Consider the following 21,231-nt stretch of genomic DNA (forward strand, 5'->3'; position numbering starts at 1 on the left):
GGATCAATATATGGCATTATGCGCCGGTAGACTACCACCCCTCAGGTCTCGCCGACGATTTTTCCCGCCGCTGCGTCGTGTGATATTGCTGCATTGCTACAACCCGACTATATAAGAAAATTTATCATCCACCTTTTTTTTAAGCTATACTAGGAACCTATATAATATATATAATATAATGTATGCTTCTTAATTTCTAATATCGGGCTAAGTCGACATTGACCGGGCGAGTTCGATCGCACTCGATTTCAGATGCTTTTCATCTGTTGTTAATTATTATATACTTCTAAAAACAATAAAATGTCGGAAATGACGCACAACAACTGCGTGTAGTTCAGTTAATCACTATATGATTGCAATGATTAACACATGATGATGCATGATATAAGTTGAGACAACATTAAATAAAAATTGTTTACAATAAAATGTTAATATCATTTATTTAAAATAATTTAAGTTAAATAGTTAAAGTTTTTTCAATTAAGTATTTGTTACATGGTTTTTAATGTTTTAGGGCTTAGTACCGCCTAATTAATGATTTAAAAAATATATTACATTATATTATATTTTCTGTATTATTTATGATAACTTCTGGATAAATCATGTATCGAGAGTTTCATATAATTTAATTTGATTGCATTTTTGTTTTGATTCACAATTAGATTTAGCTATAGTTTATGTAAGGGTTGCATTATTGCAATTTTCCGTAGCGACGTGTATATATATAGGTATTAGACACAACAATTTCGTATGTATTATTTTATATAAATATATTATATTATCATGACATTTAAAACATTAATTTAAATACCATGTTAATTACGGGTAGATAATCTTGAATTAGGTACCTAAATTAGCAATACAGAAAAAAAATAGCCGAAGCTATGGCTCCCAGCTGGCTTATTTTATCTGTATCTTGTAAAAACCCATGTATAATAAACAAAATTATAACCGGTGTTATTTAATTTTTCTGCAGGTCTACAAAGGTCTTGACGTGGCCACCAATAAGGCTACCAGGGAAGAGATGGACGGAGTCCCGCACCACATGATGGGTACCGTGGATTGGCGCGACGAGTGTAACGTACACCAGTACAGAAATGAAGCTCTAAAAATTGTATCCTTTTCTCGTTATTATTATTATGTGAACATTATATTATGTTGTAATTGTCGCGTAACATGCAGTTAAAATAACGATGAAAAAAGGTTCTTTGCGTTCCGTGGCCCTTCGTATAGCCAATATATTATAGCTGATTAACGACCTCTTGTTCGTGTTTAAACAGCAGGTTTCTAATGAAGTCCTTTTGTCATGCATACTCGAGTGTCACGCTTCGTGCTGTTTGTTAGTGTGTTGTATGTATTTGTTAATACTTTTTCTATATCATATGCGTTTGTGTGATATATGCGCCTACAGCGTTATTATTATTATAATACCGTATATATTATACTCCTCGAAGAAAGTGCTTTTTTTTCCGATAGGGATTCCCCTATAAATAATGCGTCGGTATTCGAGTGCTGAGAAAAGAAGAAGGGGTGGGGGTGTGTGAAGTAAAATGTGTAACAGAAGAATATAGTTTCGGGCAGTAAAATAATAACAGGAAGTGCGGTACTGGTGCAGTGCAGTGATGGTAAAGTTGTATTTCCTGAGGCAATACGAGCCTTAGGGAGAGAGAGAAAGCGAATAAAATATGGAAAAAGCTGTTGCGAGTATTAAATTGAACCTGTGTATGTCGGATTTGTTGAGAAAGACTGAATTGACGTTCAAACTTTTTAAGGATTGATTATTATTATTTATATTATCATACACCGGAATAAGTGTTACTGTATACATGCGTTGTGTACTTGCCACATTCAGTCCGCCGTAGTTTGTTAAATGATTATTATTTATTATATTCAATGACCTATTCAAGACTTGGTTAAAGTTATGTCACGTATTGATTTTTGTTTAATGTTCTAGTTCTTTTTTTGTATGGATATAATTAAAATATATGTTATTCTTGTAACACCATAATGTAGAATACTCATAATATATACCATATAAAATGTGTATAAATAAAATAATTACAAATAACCGGTAGGTACAATATCTTTACAATGTAAGGGCTATATCACATAATTTAACACTATTGAAATAATGTTTATTATACTTGTCTTCTACAATTCATGTTTGGTATTTTTATAAATTTTTTAAAATTTATGTATATATTTATATATTTTTAATTATATATTTACACATATTAGACCGTATACCTAATATAATAATTTATATTATTGTCCACGTGATTAATATATGTATTACCGAAATTACCGTATAGATTTTAAAATTATTTCAATTCAGCATAACATAATATTATTACCAAATACAGCTAATATAAGTAGTGAGTAAAATTTGGTTGTTCGTATTGTATGTTATATATTTTGTTTGTTTAGATTACACGACTTAAAGGCTTAAAAGTGGATTCCATTAATATTTGGTGAAGGGTAAAAATAGGCTGTGGTGAGATTATGTGATCGACTTGGGTTGACAATTTTAATGCATTGTTTCAATCTCGGTTGACGGAATATGCTCGATGAAAGAATGGTGAAGGGAAGAGTATTGACAATGTAATCTGATCAATGATGTTCATTTCAGCTTATAAATCGCATTCAATTGAACATTTACAAAATATTATTTTTTAATCTCGTGTATTGTATATTTGTATAACATATGTTGTTCGAAAATTAAAATACGATGGTAGGAGTTTAAAACAATAAATCGACGACAAATGCAACGTTAAAATAATGATTTTAATGTTGGCAATAAAGAAAGAAAAAAATAACGGTGATAGTAGTTTTTCTTTTGGCGTCTACATGTCGGCTATATACGAAAATGATTATAACAATATGAAACAATATATACGTAATCTTCAAAACTGTAAGAGGGAATCGAAAAAACTAATTAATAAAACTAACATTTACTGCGATAAGGAACGATGACGATATTAAAATGAAAATGAATTTAAAAAAAGAGAGAATTTTTTGAGATTAAGTGCTTTTGGAACCACAAATTGTGTTTAATTTTCTCGATGAGTTTTTCTATTTATTTATCGTAAATTATGGTATTACATCGTGTATACGTATTTTTTTATTTTTTATACGATTTACATATTATATCATACATACTATAAAATTTGCGTAAAAAGGTGTTGTATATACTATATACAGAGGATGACCCTGCTGCAAGCGTTTTTCCGGTGTGGTCATTTCGTTTCCGGTCCATCATTGTGATGCTTATATTGTAGTTGACGTTGTGCTCGTATCTTTACCCCTTTTATACATATGTCATTAAACGAACCATATGTGCTTATGTTATATAGATAGAAACTTGGTATAGCACGGTTTGAGAGGGGTGTCCAAAATGTTATACTTGCAAGTTTCATAAAATTATAGATCGACATTCAATTCAGAATTTTTACTGAATTATCGTGCGTAAAGATTTCACTCAATTCTTCATTGGACTTTTCAACTCACTACAATTATTAATACATACTGTGTACACGCCTTATTATCGCGTGTAAAAATATGCATTTTTCAGTTACGATTACAGTACGTTTTGTCGCGTATATTAATATTACAGTGAGCAATCGCAATGACTTGACATACCCTAACTTGTAATGTGTTACGTGCGTTTACACAACCCTCGTATTAAAATAAATAATGAGTTTGTTTACACTTATGATTAGGTCGTATGATTACGTATACGTACACGCTTGATTAATTTCAATTTTGCTTTTACGGCTCGCCGATTATACATATATATGTATTATTTATTTGATATTAATCAAGCAATATAAATTACAATCTTTTGTATAAATAATTTTTTTAAGCGTTCGAGGTTTTAATAATAAAAAAAAAAAAAATGCCCACGCTCCAAAAAAAAACTAAACTTATTGTAACTTTGGCATGTGTAAGTATTTTATAGATACGATCGCGACTTATGCTTATATCAGTTGTGTGTTGTTGTAATTGTGCCTATCAATATTCGCCTACCTTCGTTTCAAAAGATTTACAAAATTTCTCTTTAAGTAATGAATGAGGACCCGTCATTATATATTTTCTGCAAGATCATGAAATAAATTAATTTGATGTAAAAATTAAATATATTGTAAATTACTTTTATAAAACATTATATTTATATATTACTCTATGTACTTATTAAAGCATCCAAGTATAAATATATTTTTTAAATTATTATTTGTTAATGATTATCGTACATTATACTGTGCTCCTTGACTTTCCGATAATATCAGATAAAAGACATATTCTCCAGAGGAAAAGTTCCGGTGGTGGTCGGCGGCACATCGTACTACATTGAATCAATCATCTACGATAACCTGGTACAGGGATCCGCCGACGGGGAACCTGAACCGGATGTGGCGGACGACGAAGACGAGCAGGACGACGACGAGCAAGACGATGACGGCGATGACTTGTCTGTGGGCGCTTTTCGCGAGTACGCCGGTTTTCGGAACGTTAACGACGTTCCGACGGTTGTGACTGTGGCCGGGGCCAGCCGCTTGTACGCAGACGCGTTGGCCGAGGCTGTCAGGTTCGCGCAAACCATGACGGCCATCGGCCGGCTACCGTTCCGGCGGTACAGGAACACGTTCGTCGGTGTAGGCGACGGGGATGACATACGGGTGGCGGAAACATGGCCACCGACGGTGGCCGAATGTGAGACGGCCGCGTTGTACGCGCACGGTGTCCGCGTGCTCGACGCTGTGGCCAGAGCAGTCGGCCAGACCGATGGTGTACCGGATGTCTGGTACGAAGTGACGGCCACGGACGTGACGGTTGGCCACCGCGAGCGGTATGGGTTTGCTGACGTACAGTCCAGGCTGGACAATATCATCTTAACGCTGGTGAAAACAGCGGCTTTGGAAGTGGACGGAAATGTTCAGGCTGCCTTGTGCCGGGCGCACGCCGAGCTGCAGATGCGGACGCAACGGCTGGCGCTGGCTCTGTTGGTCGACCAAGAACGGACGGCCGTGGATCTGCTGACGCCGACTGCCCTCAAGGCGCACGCCGCGTACTTTGACCCGGTGGCGGCCAGCGCGCTCCATCCGCACAATACTCGCAAGGTTTTTAGGTACGTACCGTATATCCTTGGTATTAAACTCAGGTATATGTGGTTACGTGTGTTCACTGCAGTTACGCCGTATCTGTCGTGTCGCGGTCGTGTGGTTTTTATCGTATTCTGAATTCTGATCAGCCGTGGTCATTCATTATAATTATTATGACCATAACTATGATCTGCCGGAAGTTAGTTAGGGATCATCTTTTGGACACTACATTGCAGATATAGCTGTGAATTCGGCTTAAACCAACACAATACTGATACCTGTGTTAATCGACAATATACATCTCTTTTATCTGTTCAAACGTCTCTTTCGTTATCACTCTGAAGCTTCCGTGCGAGTGAGAACCATATTACGGTCTCTCTTTCTCCGTCATGTTGGCCTTAAAGTGTATGTTTAGTGAAGATAGATGAATACCGTATTCATATAATGTATAAATGACCGTAGCTCATTTTATGACTTTGTCGTATTCATAATAGGTTTACATATTATAATATATATTTTCTGAGTGGAAAATCATATTTGCGCGTAAACGTGTTTTATGTAATAATTTTATTGTATGTCGAGAATACTATAACGATAATATATTATTGTGTAATAAGTGTGATAAATACGGAATCAGTTTAATATTATAAGTAAATCATTTGAATTAAATTTACACAATTAACATCATGTCGGTATATTCGTTGTCAATAATTAGATCGTGATAATCTAGTACCTATATTAACAAAACAGTGAGGTTTGAATTTTAAATCAATATTGCTGTATAGTGTTTACAGACAAATAGCTATCGTGGACTATTTTTTAGCATAATATTTGTACAATATTCCTACATACCTGATATCAGAATGCTTATAATATTATTGAGATGTTCCTTTAAAAACAAAACTCGTTTGACGTAAATACCTATTTACAGTGCATATCGACCATAAGTATTTTAATATTTTATTACAACAAATCAATAGAGGATGACTAACACGAAATTTTCGTAAAATCGTTTTCTAATGTGCATAAACCGATTATTATGTGTATTTAATATAAAATATAACATTATACATTGAGTTATTCTGTACTGCATACGATACGCGTAATATCGTGCTATTTCCAATATAATATAATCTACATTGGGAAAAGTACCTTGTTTGGCGTTTTTATTTGTTTTTGTCGGGAGGAGACTATTATGGTTATATTGTATATTATACAATATAACCATAATACAATACAATGTATAATATATTGTAAACTGTAGTTGTATTTTTAAATATTTCAGGTGCATTTTACATTTAACAATTATTATACTTTGGTTCTGTTCACATTTTAATTATTTTTAAAGAATAACATTCAAATTGAAATATATATATATATAATATAATATATAATAATACTAGCGTTGAAATAATAACAAATTTTATTATATACGTTTGTATAATTAAGTAAACTTTTTATGCGAAAAATTAACTACCCGTGTCCTGCATTGTTGTTTATATTATATCCCAAGCGTTTATACGTTTGCATTAAATGCATCAGGCTGTTAATCATTTAGTCTGAAATGCGTTTATTTTCTGTAATATAATAAATAATAATATTATATTATACTTGTGTGTGAGTATGAGTGTGTGTATACGAGCCAGTATATATGTTCAATGTTATTTAATATTTATTTCCCTCTCACCCTATCTGTTAGCGAATAACACTTTTTAAATTAACAACATAAGATTTTTAACAGCACCAAACACATCATTCCCCGGGGAAATGTTGAGTTTCTATCTACATGCGTGTTTGTGTGAATTACTGCTAGAGTACGCTGCTCGTTTTTTAGTTATATATTTGTTTTATTTTCTTATAAAAAAAGAGAGAAAAGCCTGACCCGTAAGACGAATATATGGTAAGGACGTTTTATACAGCACACCAGGAATAAGTAGTTGATTGAAGAAACTTGGATTTTAAATTTATACATAGATATGCGTACCTATATGGAAATTCGAAAATGGTTCGCGCGTAAAACGTTGTATCCGAAACAGCGATTCACGACAAACTACGATAATTATATACATTTACATCCCTAGAACCAAGATATTACTTGCTACTGCGTAAAACCATTCAAGTTTGTAGTAGTATATTATTATAGATTATAATCTATCCACATATACTCGTATAACAAGGATGAATATGTTTGCTAGCCACATGAATATATACAATAAATACAATGATATTAAAATCCAAAATATTTATAAATACATTTTATATAATTTTACATATTTTTATAAATGTATATCAAAATAATTAAAATGCGCATAATAATAATAGGTAAATTAAGACGTGAGCTGTATCTGTTTATAATTTGAGCTTCAAGTTGGTTACCATTAATATATAATATATAAAAGGCAAATGTGTGTATGTAGTTACGTGATGATTAATAGGCTCAACAACTATTCAACTGATTGTAATTTGTAATCAAAATTCTAGAGATTATATTCTGAGAGATATCTAAGTTTAATGATTAGTTTGAGGCTACGTTCGATTACTGAGGCCGAATAAACTATTTTTTAATTTTTTGTCTAATACATATGATTATAAGCTACTCTATTACCAATAATAATAATAATAATAATAATAATAACAATAACAACTGATGGAGGTATGCCTAATCTGATTAGCTCATGAAGTTTTTATACTTAAATCGAAATACATCAAGTGTTCTGTTCAATCCGCTACAATAATCGCATTCCCCACCTCGGTTGGATTTATCCACAAATTGAGTGTTCACTGACATCTACGATATGTCAACACTAAAACTAAAATATATTCAATGCCAATAATTTTGTAATTGTTTTTTTTTTCCCCGTGCAAAATCGTGTAATATATCTAGTATAATATAATTAAAACTTGTATGAGTATAATGCATTGCACAAATTTTACTCATGAAATTGAGTTTGATTTATCTAAAAAAATATATAAATAAAAAATGTGGACAATGAGGTAATCTTGTTCTGTTCTAAATCAGGTATCGGGCGTACTTCATCATTGTTTGGGAACCTAACCTAACCGGGTCCCTATAAAAAATATTTTAAATTTAAATCAAATTATATACTTATCAGTTATAATCGTATATAGATAACAATTTTAAGTGAAGGTAGTCGAACTTTGTACTATATTATCCATGGTTATCAAACGTCTGTTTTCATAATACAGTAAATTCCCATTACAACGAATACCAATACAACAAAAAATCCCGTTAGAACGAAAGTCATAGAAGTCCTCTGCCGGAAAGCAGGGTTTATAAAGAGCTTATTCGAATTTTCGTTACAATGAAATTTCCGTTATAACGAAAAAAAATTCGCTCCCCTGGAGTTCGTTGTAACGGGATTTTACTGTAATACTAAAATGTGAACAAAATGTTCGAATTTTTTTTGCGATTCCCGATTATTTCGACAAGTTATAGTGATAATTTTACTTTTGACTCCTAAAGTACTAGTTTCAATTTGATACCAGAACCCACATTCAAACCTTAAAATCGAAGCATTTTTTTAATTAAAAGTGTTCAAATAAAAATAAAAACCACACGCTATTATAAAATCAATAAATTCTTTGCTCTGCTCGGAATCAAAAATAACTAAAGAGGTTCTTTTTTAAGTCAAATCGAGTTTGTGTTTACTCTTTAAACAGTATGAATAAATTTAAGTATCCAAAAATATAATATTAAGTTAAACTATAAATTCCTTAAATAGGAATTTAAATAAATGTTATGCAATGGAGGTTTAAGCAATGCTAACTGAATTACTCTGCGTATAAAATTGTGTACATTTATTGCAGAATTTAACTTTTTTTATATCGTAATGTTTATAAAGTGTAGTGTCTGTTACTCTGTTAGTATTTAAGTAATAAAATCATCTACCAGAATAATACCACTCTCGTGTGTGTTGTACGTGGTCTTGCGATGATCGATACTGGATAGTGGAGAGTATATCAGAGCAAACGTATATATAAAATGTGATCGATGTAGGTAATCTTAAATACATTTCTTTATTAATTTTAAGTGTTTGAAAATACTCTTATTTCCAAGATGTCTTGTGTCTGTACTATTGTTGTGGTTGTGGCGCTCGCTATTGCGTGATTATACGAAGTTTTATTGAAGAATCGATCAAAACATACTTAGTATCTAGATAAAACAAATATCGGTATAAAATGATTTTAAAGCAATAGTTACGCATTACACGAATCGTAGGTACAATATTATTTGGGTCTTTACTCATGAATTTTTAGTATTTACTTCTCTAACATTAAATATATATTTAACATTAAAGTATTTAATTTTTTTTTAATATTAAATTAAACATTTATTATTTCACAAAAATAATAATATGTGATGCCCTAGATAAATGTATTTTCTTTAATTTCAATAATGACAGTTTTATGCTAAATCGTACTTATTTCCAAATTAAAACGATATTCTCTGACATTAGGTTAATAGGTTATGATGTAGGTACCAAAACCGCGATGATATTCTTTTAAAAGAGGAGGATATTATAATAATATATTATTTAAAAATAATTGTGTAACCAAATGACAATAACACGGGAGTTGTTAAGTCTGAGTTAAAATATTCATAGGACTATATTTTAGTGAACAGTTATAATATATTATTTTCTAAATCACGACGCGTATATAATACATATATATAGAACGGTCGTGAAAATTAAATAAATGATTTTAATTACCGCCGTTGATCTATTTTCTGTGTGTCTGTACGGTGCCGACATAGTATTCTAGATTTCGGATATAATCTCTTCCTAATTTTAATTATTACACCTACCTTTACGAGTTTATAACAAATTTATAGTTTTGTTTAATGCGTTTTTTGTTGTCACCGCCGTCCTTCCGCACAATATGTACATCATTCATATACTCGTATAGTTAAAATGTCCCTAATGTAACTTGTGCCTTTTAAACAGAGAGGTACCTGCTGCAATTATGATTTATTGCTTTTTGAAAAAGTATATAATTAATAACTTATTTGTAATTATAAAGTTATGAAATATTATTTTAGTCGTGAATTATAAAATAAAGGAACAATGAGCGCATAATATACCTACGAAAAAAAAAATGTTTTATGTTTACACGTATAACCTTTCATAAAAATCACCTGTTTACACACTAGACAATTTTCCCATCAGAATATTTATCTTTATTATATGTGTATATAATGTATATATATATTATGCATTTTTTTTATGCACTCACTATTTGTTTTATATTTTGTCAGCCAACAATCGAAACCTGTTTTTACTCGTATTATTATTATTATTATTATTATTATATTCCACTGGAAATCATTTTATACTAGGAAGGAGACATTTAATATTTAATTTACCACTTTTACGACTAATTGATTACGATTGGTCGGAAACAAATAAGTAAAATAGTCTTAAAAATAAATCGTTGCATTTATTTGGTAAACAATTGGACATTCCACGATAGTATATAAAAAGATAGTTCCTATTTATTTATTTTTTATATTAATATACGTATACATGGATACATTGCATGTGTCTGTCTATATTATAATAACGTGTTGGAGAATTTATTATACTTGTTTTAAAGTTTACAACGAGCAATACTTACTCATGTGTTACTATAGAGTTTGGGTGGGATCAAAATATTATAATGCATAATTTCAGTGTTTGATGGCAAACAACCGCGAAGCAAACATCAAAGATAAGAACGTTTTGTTCACCTCTACCATAATAATATTGTAATAATATAATATGTCTTGGTTCAGCGTCTTTGACGTGAGTCAAAAGGCTTATAGGTACTTAGGTACTATACTGGGTGTTTCTTTTATCGAACATTCATTATTTCAAATCTATTTATGTTTTTGAAAACATTTATTTTTCAACTATATTTTATTAAATAAATCATATGTTTTTAAGTTTTTATTTTTTTTGAATGACAATGTACATTTCTAATTCCATATTTCAAAGCAAAATATTTTCAGAGTATTTTAATACATACAAATCTGAATTATTGAGATGAGTAGTTTTTGAGTTACAAGTATTTAAAGTTTAGATTAGCGGAGTAGAAGACCAATACTTTACGAGGTATACAAGTATCATTCCACTCGGCTCACTTAAACTTTAAATACTTATAAGTTATAACTTATAAAATACTCATCCATATTTCGATTTTTATGTATAGAAATACCCGAAAAATATTTTTTTTCAGAAAATGTAATTAAAAATGTATGTTGTCATTCAAAAAAGTAAAGATCTTAAAAATATATAAATGTATATATATTTTTAAATGTTTTATTTCAATTGGAAATTATTTAAGTAAAAAAATATTTTCAAAAATATTAATAGATTTTGAAATAATGTTGTTTGATAAAATAATCGCCCTGTATTGTATCAATAGTTTTACTGGATTTTTGGATTTGAATTTTCCATCGTATGTAGAAAGCCATTTCTTTCTATCTTTATACAACACTTTTTGGTATGATATCTTAATACCTATACTGTTTATCTGTCAAGTGGAAGTATTATATCTAATTGGGTTGAGTTATTTTTTAAAATGTATTTTAACAATAACCGGCCGTTATCTAAATTTCGTGAAGTCGTGCGCTGTGTCGCGTCATTCAATCGCGAATGACTGTCACTTTATACTCGTAATTTATACTATTAAAATATTATCGTCGAACGACCTTATGACCTCTAATATTTGAGTATGACAGATGTTGGCTGAGTTTTCAATATCTCCACTTTAGAATATGTAACTTCTAGTCTGATAAGTGATAACATATTTTAAAACACTGCATCATTTTTAATTTATTATGGAATAAAAAGTAATGCAGATAGGTACAATATTTATATACATAGTTTTTATAAAGAATCACGTTATCGTCAGAATAAACAAACGCGTTGTAGTTGTAGTAGGATTCTTCTAAAACGGAATTGTTGGCATTTATGGTTTCTAAATTTATATTATCAAAATTATTTAAAAATTTATCTGTTGCCTACGAGGTTGATTCTGTATCGATACATTTACGTGTTAATAATAACTATCAATATTACTAACCATATCATTATTATGATTATTTTTATTTGGTTATAATCATTATTTTTACGAATACATAGTGCATACATATATATAATATTATTGCATACATTGGAATAAAAATCATAAGATATATTATTTAAATTTATTTTTGAACAGGAAATATTTTTATATTTTAACAAATCCATATTTTGGAAATGGAAAAACAATCCCGAATATTTTGTTTTTGGGTACTTCATTGGGTGTTTTTATAACAGAGGCACACATTATATTATATTATTTTTGTATTTTATCTTTTATACCTTATGCACATATAATAGCTTTTTATACCACGCAGGACTATACAGATCTATTTGGTGCAAGGCAAACAAAAGAGCAAGCTGTTTGAGGAACAGAGAACCCGGGTGAGCGGATCCGATGTACCAGTGGTTGCTCTGCGGTTCAAAGAAGTGCACATGATGTGGCTAACATGTGACGCGGTAAGTTTAAATACTAATGCTGTAATAGAATAATATGCTATCATGATATACCTATAATATTATTGTAAATACTGGTATTGTGGAAATGATATTTTTTTTTGAACAAAAATATGCCAAATTAATTTTCTCCTATACTAAAGTATGAAACAAGTCTTATCGCGTGGCTCCCCAACTCGAAATAATTTGCGTATAATCATAGGTAGGTAATCAGAATTATATTTTTAATTTGCACATTTTTAGTTGATTCCAAGCATTCTGGTTAAATAATATATTTTATGTAGTAGCATTAAAATAATTTATGTTTATTCTTATCATATTGATAAATAATAATATTATCCTATAGTCTATAGATAATACGCTTTAATGTAACGAATTATAATATGTTCATTGTTCATTATAAGTGGTATATAACTTATGTGCTTTAATACCTAGTCAAATAACGTAGGTGTCTTTAGTTCAGTTAAGCAACTTATACTAAAATTGCGATTTACGCTGTAATCGTATTTATATTTTATATTTTGTATGTTAATTTTAAACGACGTAATCTAATTGATACAATTTATTCATTAATGTGGTGGTTCTCATAATGATTTTAGTAGTTTTATAACATAACAAAATTGTTTTGATGTGTACGCTGTTATTATAGCATAATTTAAACGTGTGAGTGATATAATTGTTTAGAATATGCACATTCCAATCACACCTTAGGGTTACTACGCAAATATAAATTGATTTATCGTAATTTAATTTTTTTAAACACTGTTGTTACAGGAAAACTTGGCAAGGTTTGAATAGAATAAAATATAAATCAAATGTTTTTGTTGAGTAAAAAGTTTATTAGGTATTTAATTTTTTAGGTTTGTTATACATTTTTATTACAACGATTATTTTCAATCACGAGTACGAAATAATTATACAATATTTTAGTCTTAGACTAATTGTGATGAAGTTTACAAGGTATATTGTAAATTATATATTATATTATATAATATACAATCTACATATTTTATAGTATAGAATATTAATCGTTTATAATGATAATCAGACAAAAATAGGTCATAAATCATAATAAATAGCACATATTATATACATTATACATACAGTATTTTGAAGTGACCTTCGATTGTAGGTCATTAAACCCGGGATATGTCCCTATACTCACTAGTGTAATTATATAATCGATTTCTATATTATGTTCTGCACTTTTGGATTCCGATTAGTGTTTTGTTTTCACTGGGAATATAGATTTTTGAACAAAAAAAAAACTCTACTTTAGATATATGACTGCAAACATAGTATTATAAGGTAACATTATACAGCTGCTAGTTGGTCTAGAGAATTCGTATTAGTGGTTTTCGGGGTCTGGAAAGGTCACCGCACGCTACAAAAATTTAATCGGATACATCGTTCTGGAAGTGAAGGATATTGTTCGTTCGATATATTCGTACTGAAGATGTTACCGTTGTACGCTAAGTATTATTAATATCAGTGACTTGAATGGGAAATAAAATTATATCAAGTGACTTTCAACTCGTTATATCATCAGCCGAGGTGTAGGTTTTTGTACTTATTGTTTGTTAATAATAATATCAGAATGTACGCTGACGGCGATGTCTTGAACTTTAAACGGCGTGCACGCTGTATAATATTAACAACTTAATATGATTAGAAATCGCAGGTACAGGGCGCCACCCGAACCCGGCAGAACACATAATATTGTATTATATTAATATTTACGTGTATATTTTACGGTATCCGGAGTTAGCCCGTATCTTTGACTGTGCGGTATTTATGTATCGGCATACGATATGGGTACGACTATGTGTTATTATAAAATATTAAATATTATACACAATGTGCGCGTTTTTCGGGTTGGGTCATCTCCTAGTTTCCGTTTGTCCTTGTGGAATGTGTGTGACGTGTACGAGACGTCGAGAATTTCAGTCGAGATGCATAGAAGATAATAAAAATCATAATGTTATTCAAATTACATTATTATTTGTCTCGCATTTATATTAATGTAATACTCAAAGTTCGAGGTCTGTAATATTGCCGGCTAGCTATAATACTCGTAAAAAAAAAAAAAAATGCCTTCGTTGTTTGCAGTCGGCAAAGAATAATAATTTTCACTCGAAAATGTTGATTGTATATCGCGACACAGCTATTATAGTACGCTTGTATACTGTGGTTGTGATTTGCAGATTTTTTATGTCGCTAATCTGCACTTACCTGTACCATAGAGATACTCTATGACTTGTCTTCTGCGTATCACGGGAAAACCGCAAGGAAAACTACAGTATAACGTAACGTTTACATCCTAATAATATTTTCTTACTGAAAGCAAAACATCTGGAAGTAAATGTTATTTGGTTTATACTCGTATGACTGAAAACCCCACGTTTTCTCCGTCCGTGCACCTAACCTCGCGCCTGTTTCCCGCCAATTGTGTGACGTGTTTTCATTTTAGTTTTACTATTATTATTATTATTATTATTATTATTATTATATTTTCCTTATAATATTGTTATTTTCTCTTTCCTTCTTTGTTTCCATATTTGCGCAACGAATTTTCGTCAACAAAGGAACGGAAACGCTATGGTGGCGATGGCGGTCTGTGCCATAACGGTCGGTCGGTGGGGCGGGTGACTTGGTAGATATTATGATGACCGGCCTTGACGCTGGCCGAAATATATGAAATCGCCGAACCGACGCCCTTGTAAGTGTGCTAGTATGTGTGTGTAAGTGTGTATAAGTTCGCGTAAGTGAGTGTGTGTGAGTAATATGCGAGTTTGTGTGTGCTTGCGAGTGCGTGCGTGAAACGACTATAAGAGAACGGATCAAGGACACGACATTGGTTTTTGGCTAGGTCCTATAAAACACTTCCCCACTCCCTTCCCGTGACCGATTTTTTTTGTTTATCCGCGTTATCATGCTTGCACACTAGACTACTATACGGTAGAGGGAAGGGAATGATTTTATTATTTACAATTTTTTCCACCCCGGTCGAAAAATAAAAATTATTGTTTTTTTTTCATTCATTTACTTCTATTACGTGTACTACTACCCACTCGGTCACTGCCACCGTCGGAACATACAGCAGACAACGTTCGGTTTCCCTTTCATTCATCACTTTCATTTTAGATTTTTATACTTCGGCGGCCGTATAACAGCTGCGCGTCTTCTTCTCTCTCCTACTCGTCATAATCTCGCTCTCCGCCACCTCCTTCACCTGTATGTTGTATATACCGCTCAGTTGGATTTTCATTATAATATTATCATTATTATTTTCATTTGAATCATTTGTATTATTATCATTGATTAGTGTAACGCTTGTATGCTTGATGACCACATGAATTAATTTTTTTTTTCAAATTCCTACCAAAATAAAAAAAAAACATAATCAATTGTTACTTTTTTATGATGGTATTACGATAGATGTTCGATCATTATACCTATAAGTTATCGACCATAAGTTTTTTTTTTACTTTTGTGATTGCCAGCATTATCATTGATTGCAAATTATTAATTCTTACATATTTATACTTATAGTCTTTAAAACATGTTCTGCTTTTATTACTTTTTCAGACCGCAGTTCTTTAGTCTGCACAATAAAAATATAATATGATATGTGTATTGTGTATTATATAGAGCTATGCGTAAGACACGTCTATATAAATCGACTGGAAATGGAATTAATTTATGTTTGAATCATGGTTTAGTTAAAACTAATTTATTGTTATTTTCCGTGATAGTCGTATCAATATTTTAATTAAACTCGTTCATATACATAGGTTATCTATATTAACATTTCCCCGTAATAATTAACAATGGCTGATTTCTTTCTTGACACTTGAATGTATTCCAATCGTGTTTATACAGTACATTTTTTATACGTAGTTCGATTTTCTGTTTCATATTAATATGTAAGTATGTACTTTTACGTGTTATAGTTAATTCCACGTGTAGATAGTGTACAAAAATAATTATTATATTGCATTTATAATTTATAATAACAAATAAATAATTTAAATAAATATTTTTGTTTCCTTTCAACGTGAGAAGTACTAATAACTACATAGTATGTTTTTTCACCATCATCTGATGCCTTCACTGTCTGTCAGTCGGCCACCATGTATATTAACGATTTCGTATACTTCATTCATAAAACAGTACGATGTATACTCGCGTTTAAAAATGACGAGCTAAACTATAACAATGAGCTCAGTAGGATGTAGACGGTTTTAATTGGCATAATGGCGTGTTGCAATAACGTCTATACATATTATTATGATGTATAGTAGCCGGAAATAACAACGAAATTATTACAAGTGTAACGTTGTTCCTGTGTAGCAATTAAAATAGAAATAAAAGAAAGAATTCAAGTTAAACTGTCTGTTATTATTAAATTATTACCGTTTTACGTAAGCGTAATAATTAATTTTTCGTTATCTATACGTCTAATAGTGTGTTAGGACCTATAAAATATATCATGTTATATTTATAGTATACTAGATTATAACTTATATTTATATGATAAATTGTTTTCGAATATATACAATGTGCACCTTTTGAAACGAATCATGATATATTATTAATTATTTTACCTACTCGAGGATTCGTTAATTAAACGAGCTTATTATCCTGGACCTAAATAATATTATGAGCTATAATACTATTGTAAAATGTATATATTGCAATACACGTATGACGCAACGATAATATAAGTATACAATATACATATACATTTAACACCGCGGACCATACATAAACTATTATTACTTTCGGCTGTACAATATTATAATTATATTGAACCGCCGATTCGCGTCATGTGAGGAATATTTGGCGATTTTTTTTTTTTTTTTTTTTTGTTTAACACCAAACCGGTTTTACGACGATTCCATTAAATACCTGTGGATTGGAATTTTTTTCACCCGTCACATGCGACCGGTGCATATATTATTATCAGTGATCGTAGTCTATCGCAGTACTCTATTGATCTGCATGCCCGTAACTCGAGACCATATTTTTCTGTAGTATATTGTATGTTATATCCCCCACCTTTTATTTACTATAATTTAACAATACGATATTTATTTCTACCAACAAATCTACTCTATACTCTTTTATTTATTCATCGTAAATTCATTAATATACATATAATCTCATATAATCTAAACGTTGTGTGGTGACTTTACGCGTATATACAAATTTGCTGGATAAACTCGCGTCGTGGCTTTTAATTTGAGAATGCTCATTCGGGTTTAATATGTTTTTTCTTTCAAACTGGTGTTGGTGGTTTGTTCACTTAAAGTATAATATATGTGTACGCACGCGTTATTATTTATAAATTTCCTATAAATACAAATTCATTGTGACTAACAATAAAATTGACATTGCTATATTTGCGTAAATGTACGTCGTCGACGTTTTAATAATAATAACACTGCAGAATATACGGTATATTGTATGACGTAGGTATAGAAAAGAAAAGAAATTTTTTTAAATTATCACATATAATGTAAATTGTTTTATAACACGACTAACACGCCGCGGACTGCGAAGTGTGATAGTTTTTTTTTTTTAGTATGGCCGCTTCTTGCCTGCACTAACAACTAACAACTCGCGCTCGTGTATTTTATGTATTATAATAAACATGTCATTATAAATATTATAATTAGATTATAAACTGACGGCCGCGGGGTCTGCATACTCCATGTACCAACACACTGACATAATTTAACAGACTGGTTATAGGGGATTAGCGATATCTTGCCTAAGAATAACGCCTAGGTGAATTCCGTCATAATATAATAGGTATAAGCGGCGGTTATTGTACTATGTGCCCAATGTGGAAAAAAATGTGTTTTCCTAGGAGCTGCGAAGGCAGTGAAGTACGTCTATCATCTTCAAAGTGCCTTCGTTTTGTGTATTAAAAACTTAATATTATCGTATATTATGTTATTCTTGTACCTATAATATAACTTAGGTCTAAAATTTACATATTATTACCCTTCAACCTTGATAATATAAACTTAAAATATACAACTACGTGCAAAGTAGAATTTCGTTTATTCATTATAGTGTACCAGTAGTATTGTAAAATATATACATATATATAATTTTTTCATTCTTATATCCTTTTACAGTTTCAAAATTCATTAAATTCACTCAGTCATACTTATTACCTATTTACAGTATACACAATACGGGAAAGATGAATAACTTCGAAAAACCGTCTCGCATTCAGAAAGATGAAAGATTCAAAACTTAAAAATAAATGTACATTTATTTTTCATTTTTTTAATCCGTTCTACATTCAAACTGTATAAATGTTAATATAGTTCATTAAAATTATTGTGGCTATTTCTATAACAAAAGATATATAGTAATATAAAAATGTTGCTTATTATTGTTCACGAGCGTAAGCAATGAGAATTGTATTTTTAATATTATATTGTAGTATTTAATTTAAAAACGAAATGATTATCGTTTTTTTATTTTAGTGGTCTGACAATATTTTACCGCCCTCGTCCGACCTATACTGTCTGACAATTGCAATTAACCGCATATATATTCACGTGTATCCTAGGCGATGTATAAAACTTCAAAAGTTAAATTAAACACGAAAATAAATGTTTAAACTTTCGAATTTCATGTTTAACTTTATTACATGTCTTAAAGATTCCCCTAATACAGCATAAATATATTCGGATGAGGCTTTAAAATAATTTAAATGTTTCAGGTCAGTACAGTGTGTTTCATATATGTAACGTACTTTTAGGTATCGCGTGGAACTCGTATAATTTACAGGAGTAGACAAATATTAAGAATACTTTCTGTATTTCTATTACTATATTAATATGGTATAAATTATACTATTAATTAACTAATTAATAATAATATTTTTATTGCTACAGTAATTTTATGTTGTTTATTTATACATTCAGAGTAGATATTAATTGAAATGGGGCAAAAAATATACCATTGCTCTTCTAACCTTGTGGTTATGTATCAGTTGTATATTAAAAACTTTAATTTAAATATAAAATACGCCACAATAATAATAATAAAAAAAAATATTCTATAAATTAAAAGTTATAGCTATCTATTTGAATTATATATGTCGCATCCAAATAGTGAAATCACTCATTTCATTATGTGGATGCGACATATACAGTACATATAGGTATCTATTTATAAACAAATACGTAAATTAACAATTTGTATTTTAGTTATCAGTAATTATTTTAATTATTATTAAATGGAAATTTCCTGATAAGTGATGTTACTTGGATAATTTTTTATTCAAATTTTTTCTGTTAGTGTTTTATTAATTTAATATACCTATTTATTTTTATTTATAATTATATTTTTTTAATATACCTATTTGCTATGATAAAATATTATACGAAACTTATTTTTTCTTGCTATGAGTGGGAAAGGGGTTTGTGATGGAGATACGTCTTATTTTGTACACAAAAAGTCGTTATTGTCCGTACTTCGTATATATATAAACATTATATTATTATATATTGTAATAAGTAATAATATTATTATATTCATTAATTTTCTCGTCTGTTTTCGTCGAGCGGCTTTGGATGTATATTATTTTTTGTGTAAATTTAAATATACGTTTATAGGTATTATCTCGTGTTTAACTTGTGTAAGTTGTCGTAGATTTCCATCGGCGCATCAACGTTTATTTTTCGTACGTATACCATTTTTTTTTGCTTTTGTTCGCCATTATTACAGCAGTTGGTTGAGTATGTGCATGCACGTTATTCGTGTTTTTTTTTATCCTGAGATCGTCGTTTTTGGTTAGAAAAACAAGGAACGTTGTACGTTATAGGTGCTGTGTGCGAAAACTGTGTTTTTTTTGTTGTTGTTGTATCTTATCGGGTAAATGCGCATTAGACAGACAAACGAAAGACAGGGAAGGGAAAAAGAGCGAGAGAAATAAATTTATAGGCGTCTCGTCCTTACATTTACATCCTCACTATATATATATATTATATATTATTATGTGTACACACTTAAATGTATTATATTCGGGGGGTATAAACACACATAATATATTGTATACAAACTAGTTAAATTTATTTTTTCATTTCGCGCTCGTTCAGGTTTTTTTTTTTAAAGAGACTATATCGAATGCGTCTTATTTGGTTGCAAGGCAATTCACTCGTGTAATCAGTGAAACAAACGTAAATATAACGACGATTTCGATTTCAAAAGAATAACTTACAGCGTGTGCGTTATAGGGTGGGCTTGCAAAAATGTACATTTTGAACGTATGAATATACGCAGTGAAGAAACGCAAACTGCTGCAGTATTTAATAATATAACAGTGTATAGTGCAAATAATTTATTACCTACATATGTATTATTATACAAAATTTCGAACTACTACAACGTGTGTGTAACTGTGTAAGGTCCTATCGTTAAGCGATATTGCGCATAATATGATGTATACATCACGCGCGTACTTATACGTACCGTCGTTATTATTGCAATTCGATACTTGGGACACGGCGTTATATATAATATTATATTGTGCTTGGTTACGGCGTGTATACAGCTTACACGGC

At 30.5% G+C, this 21,231-nt stretch overlaps 1 protein-coding gene across 1 annotated transcript in view; it reads left to right on the forward strand.

Annotated features, from left to right (window-relative positions):
* The window catches only part of LOC113552737 (tRNA dimethylallyltransferase), a 99,410-nt gene that overhangs the window by 39,345 nt on the left and 38,834 nt on the right, over nt 1–21,231 (forward strand). Inside the window, exons 2-4 of the mRNA XM_026955614.1 lie at nt 977–1,114; nt 4,287–5,125; nt 12,502–12,643. Coding sequence (XP_026811415.1) covers nt 977–1,114; nt 4,287–5,125; nt 12,502–12,643 — 1,119 coding nt within the window. The remainder of the gene's footprint in view (nt 1–976; nt 1,115–4,286; nt 5,126–12,501; nt 12,644–21,231) is intronic.

This window comes from Rhopalosiphum maidis, chromosome 2 (assembly GCF_003676215.2).
Source record: "Rhopalosiphum maidis isolate BTI-1 chromosome 2, ASM367621v3, whole genome shotgun sequence".
NCBI lineage: Eukaryota > Metazoa > Arthropoda > Insecta > Hemiptera > Aphididae > Rhopalosiphum > Rhopalosiphum maidis.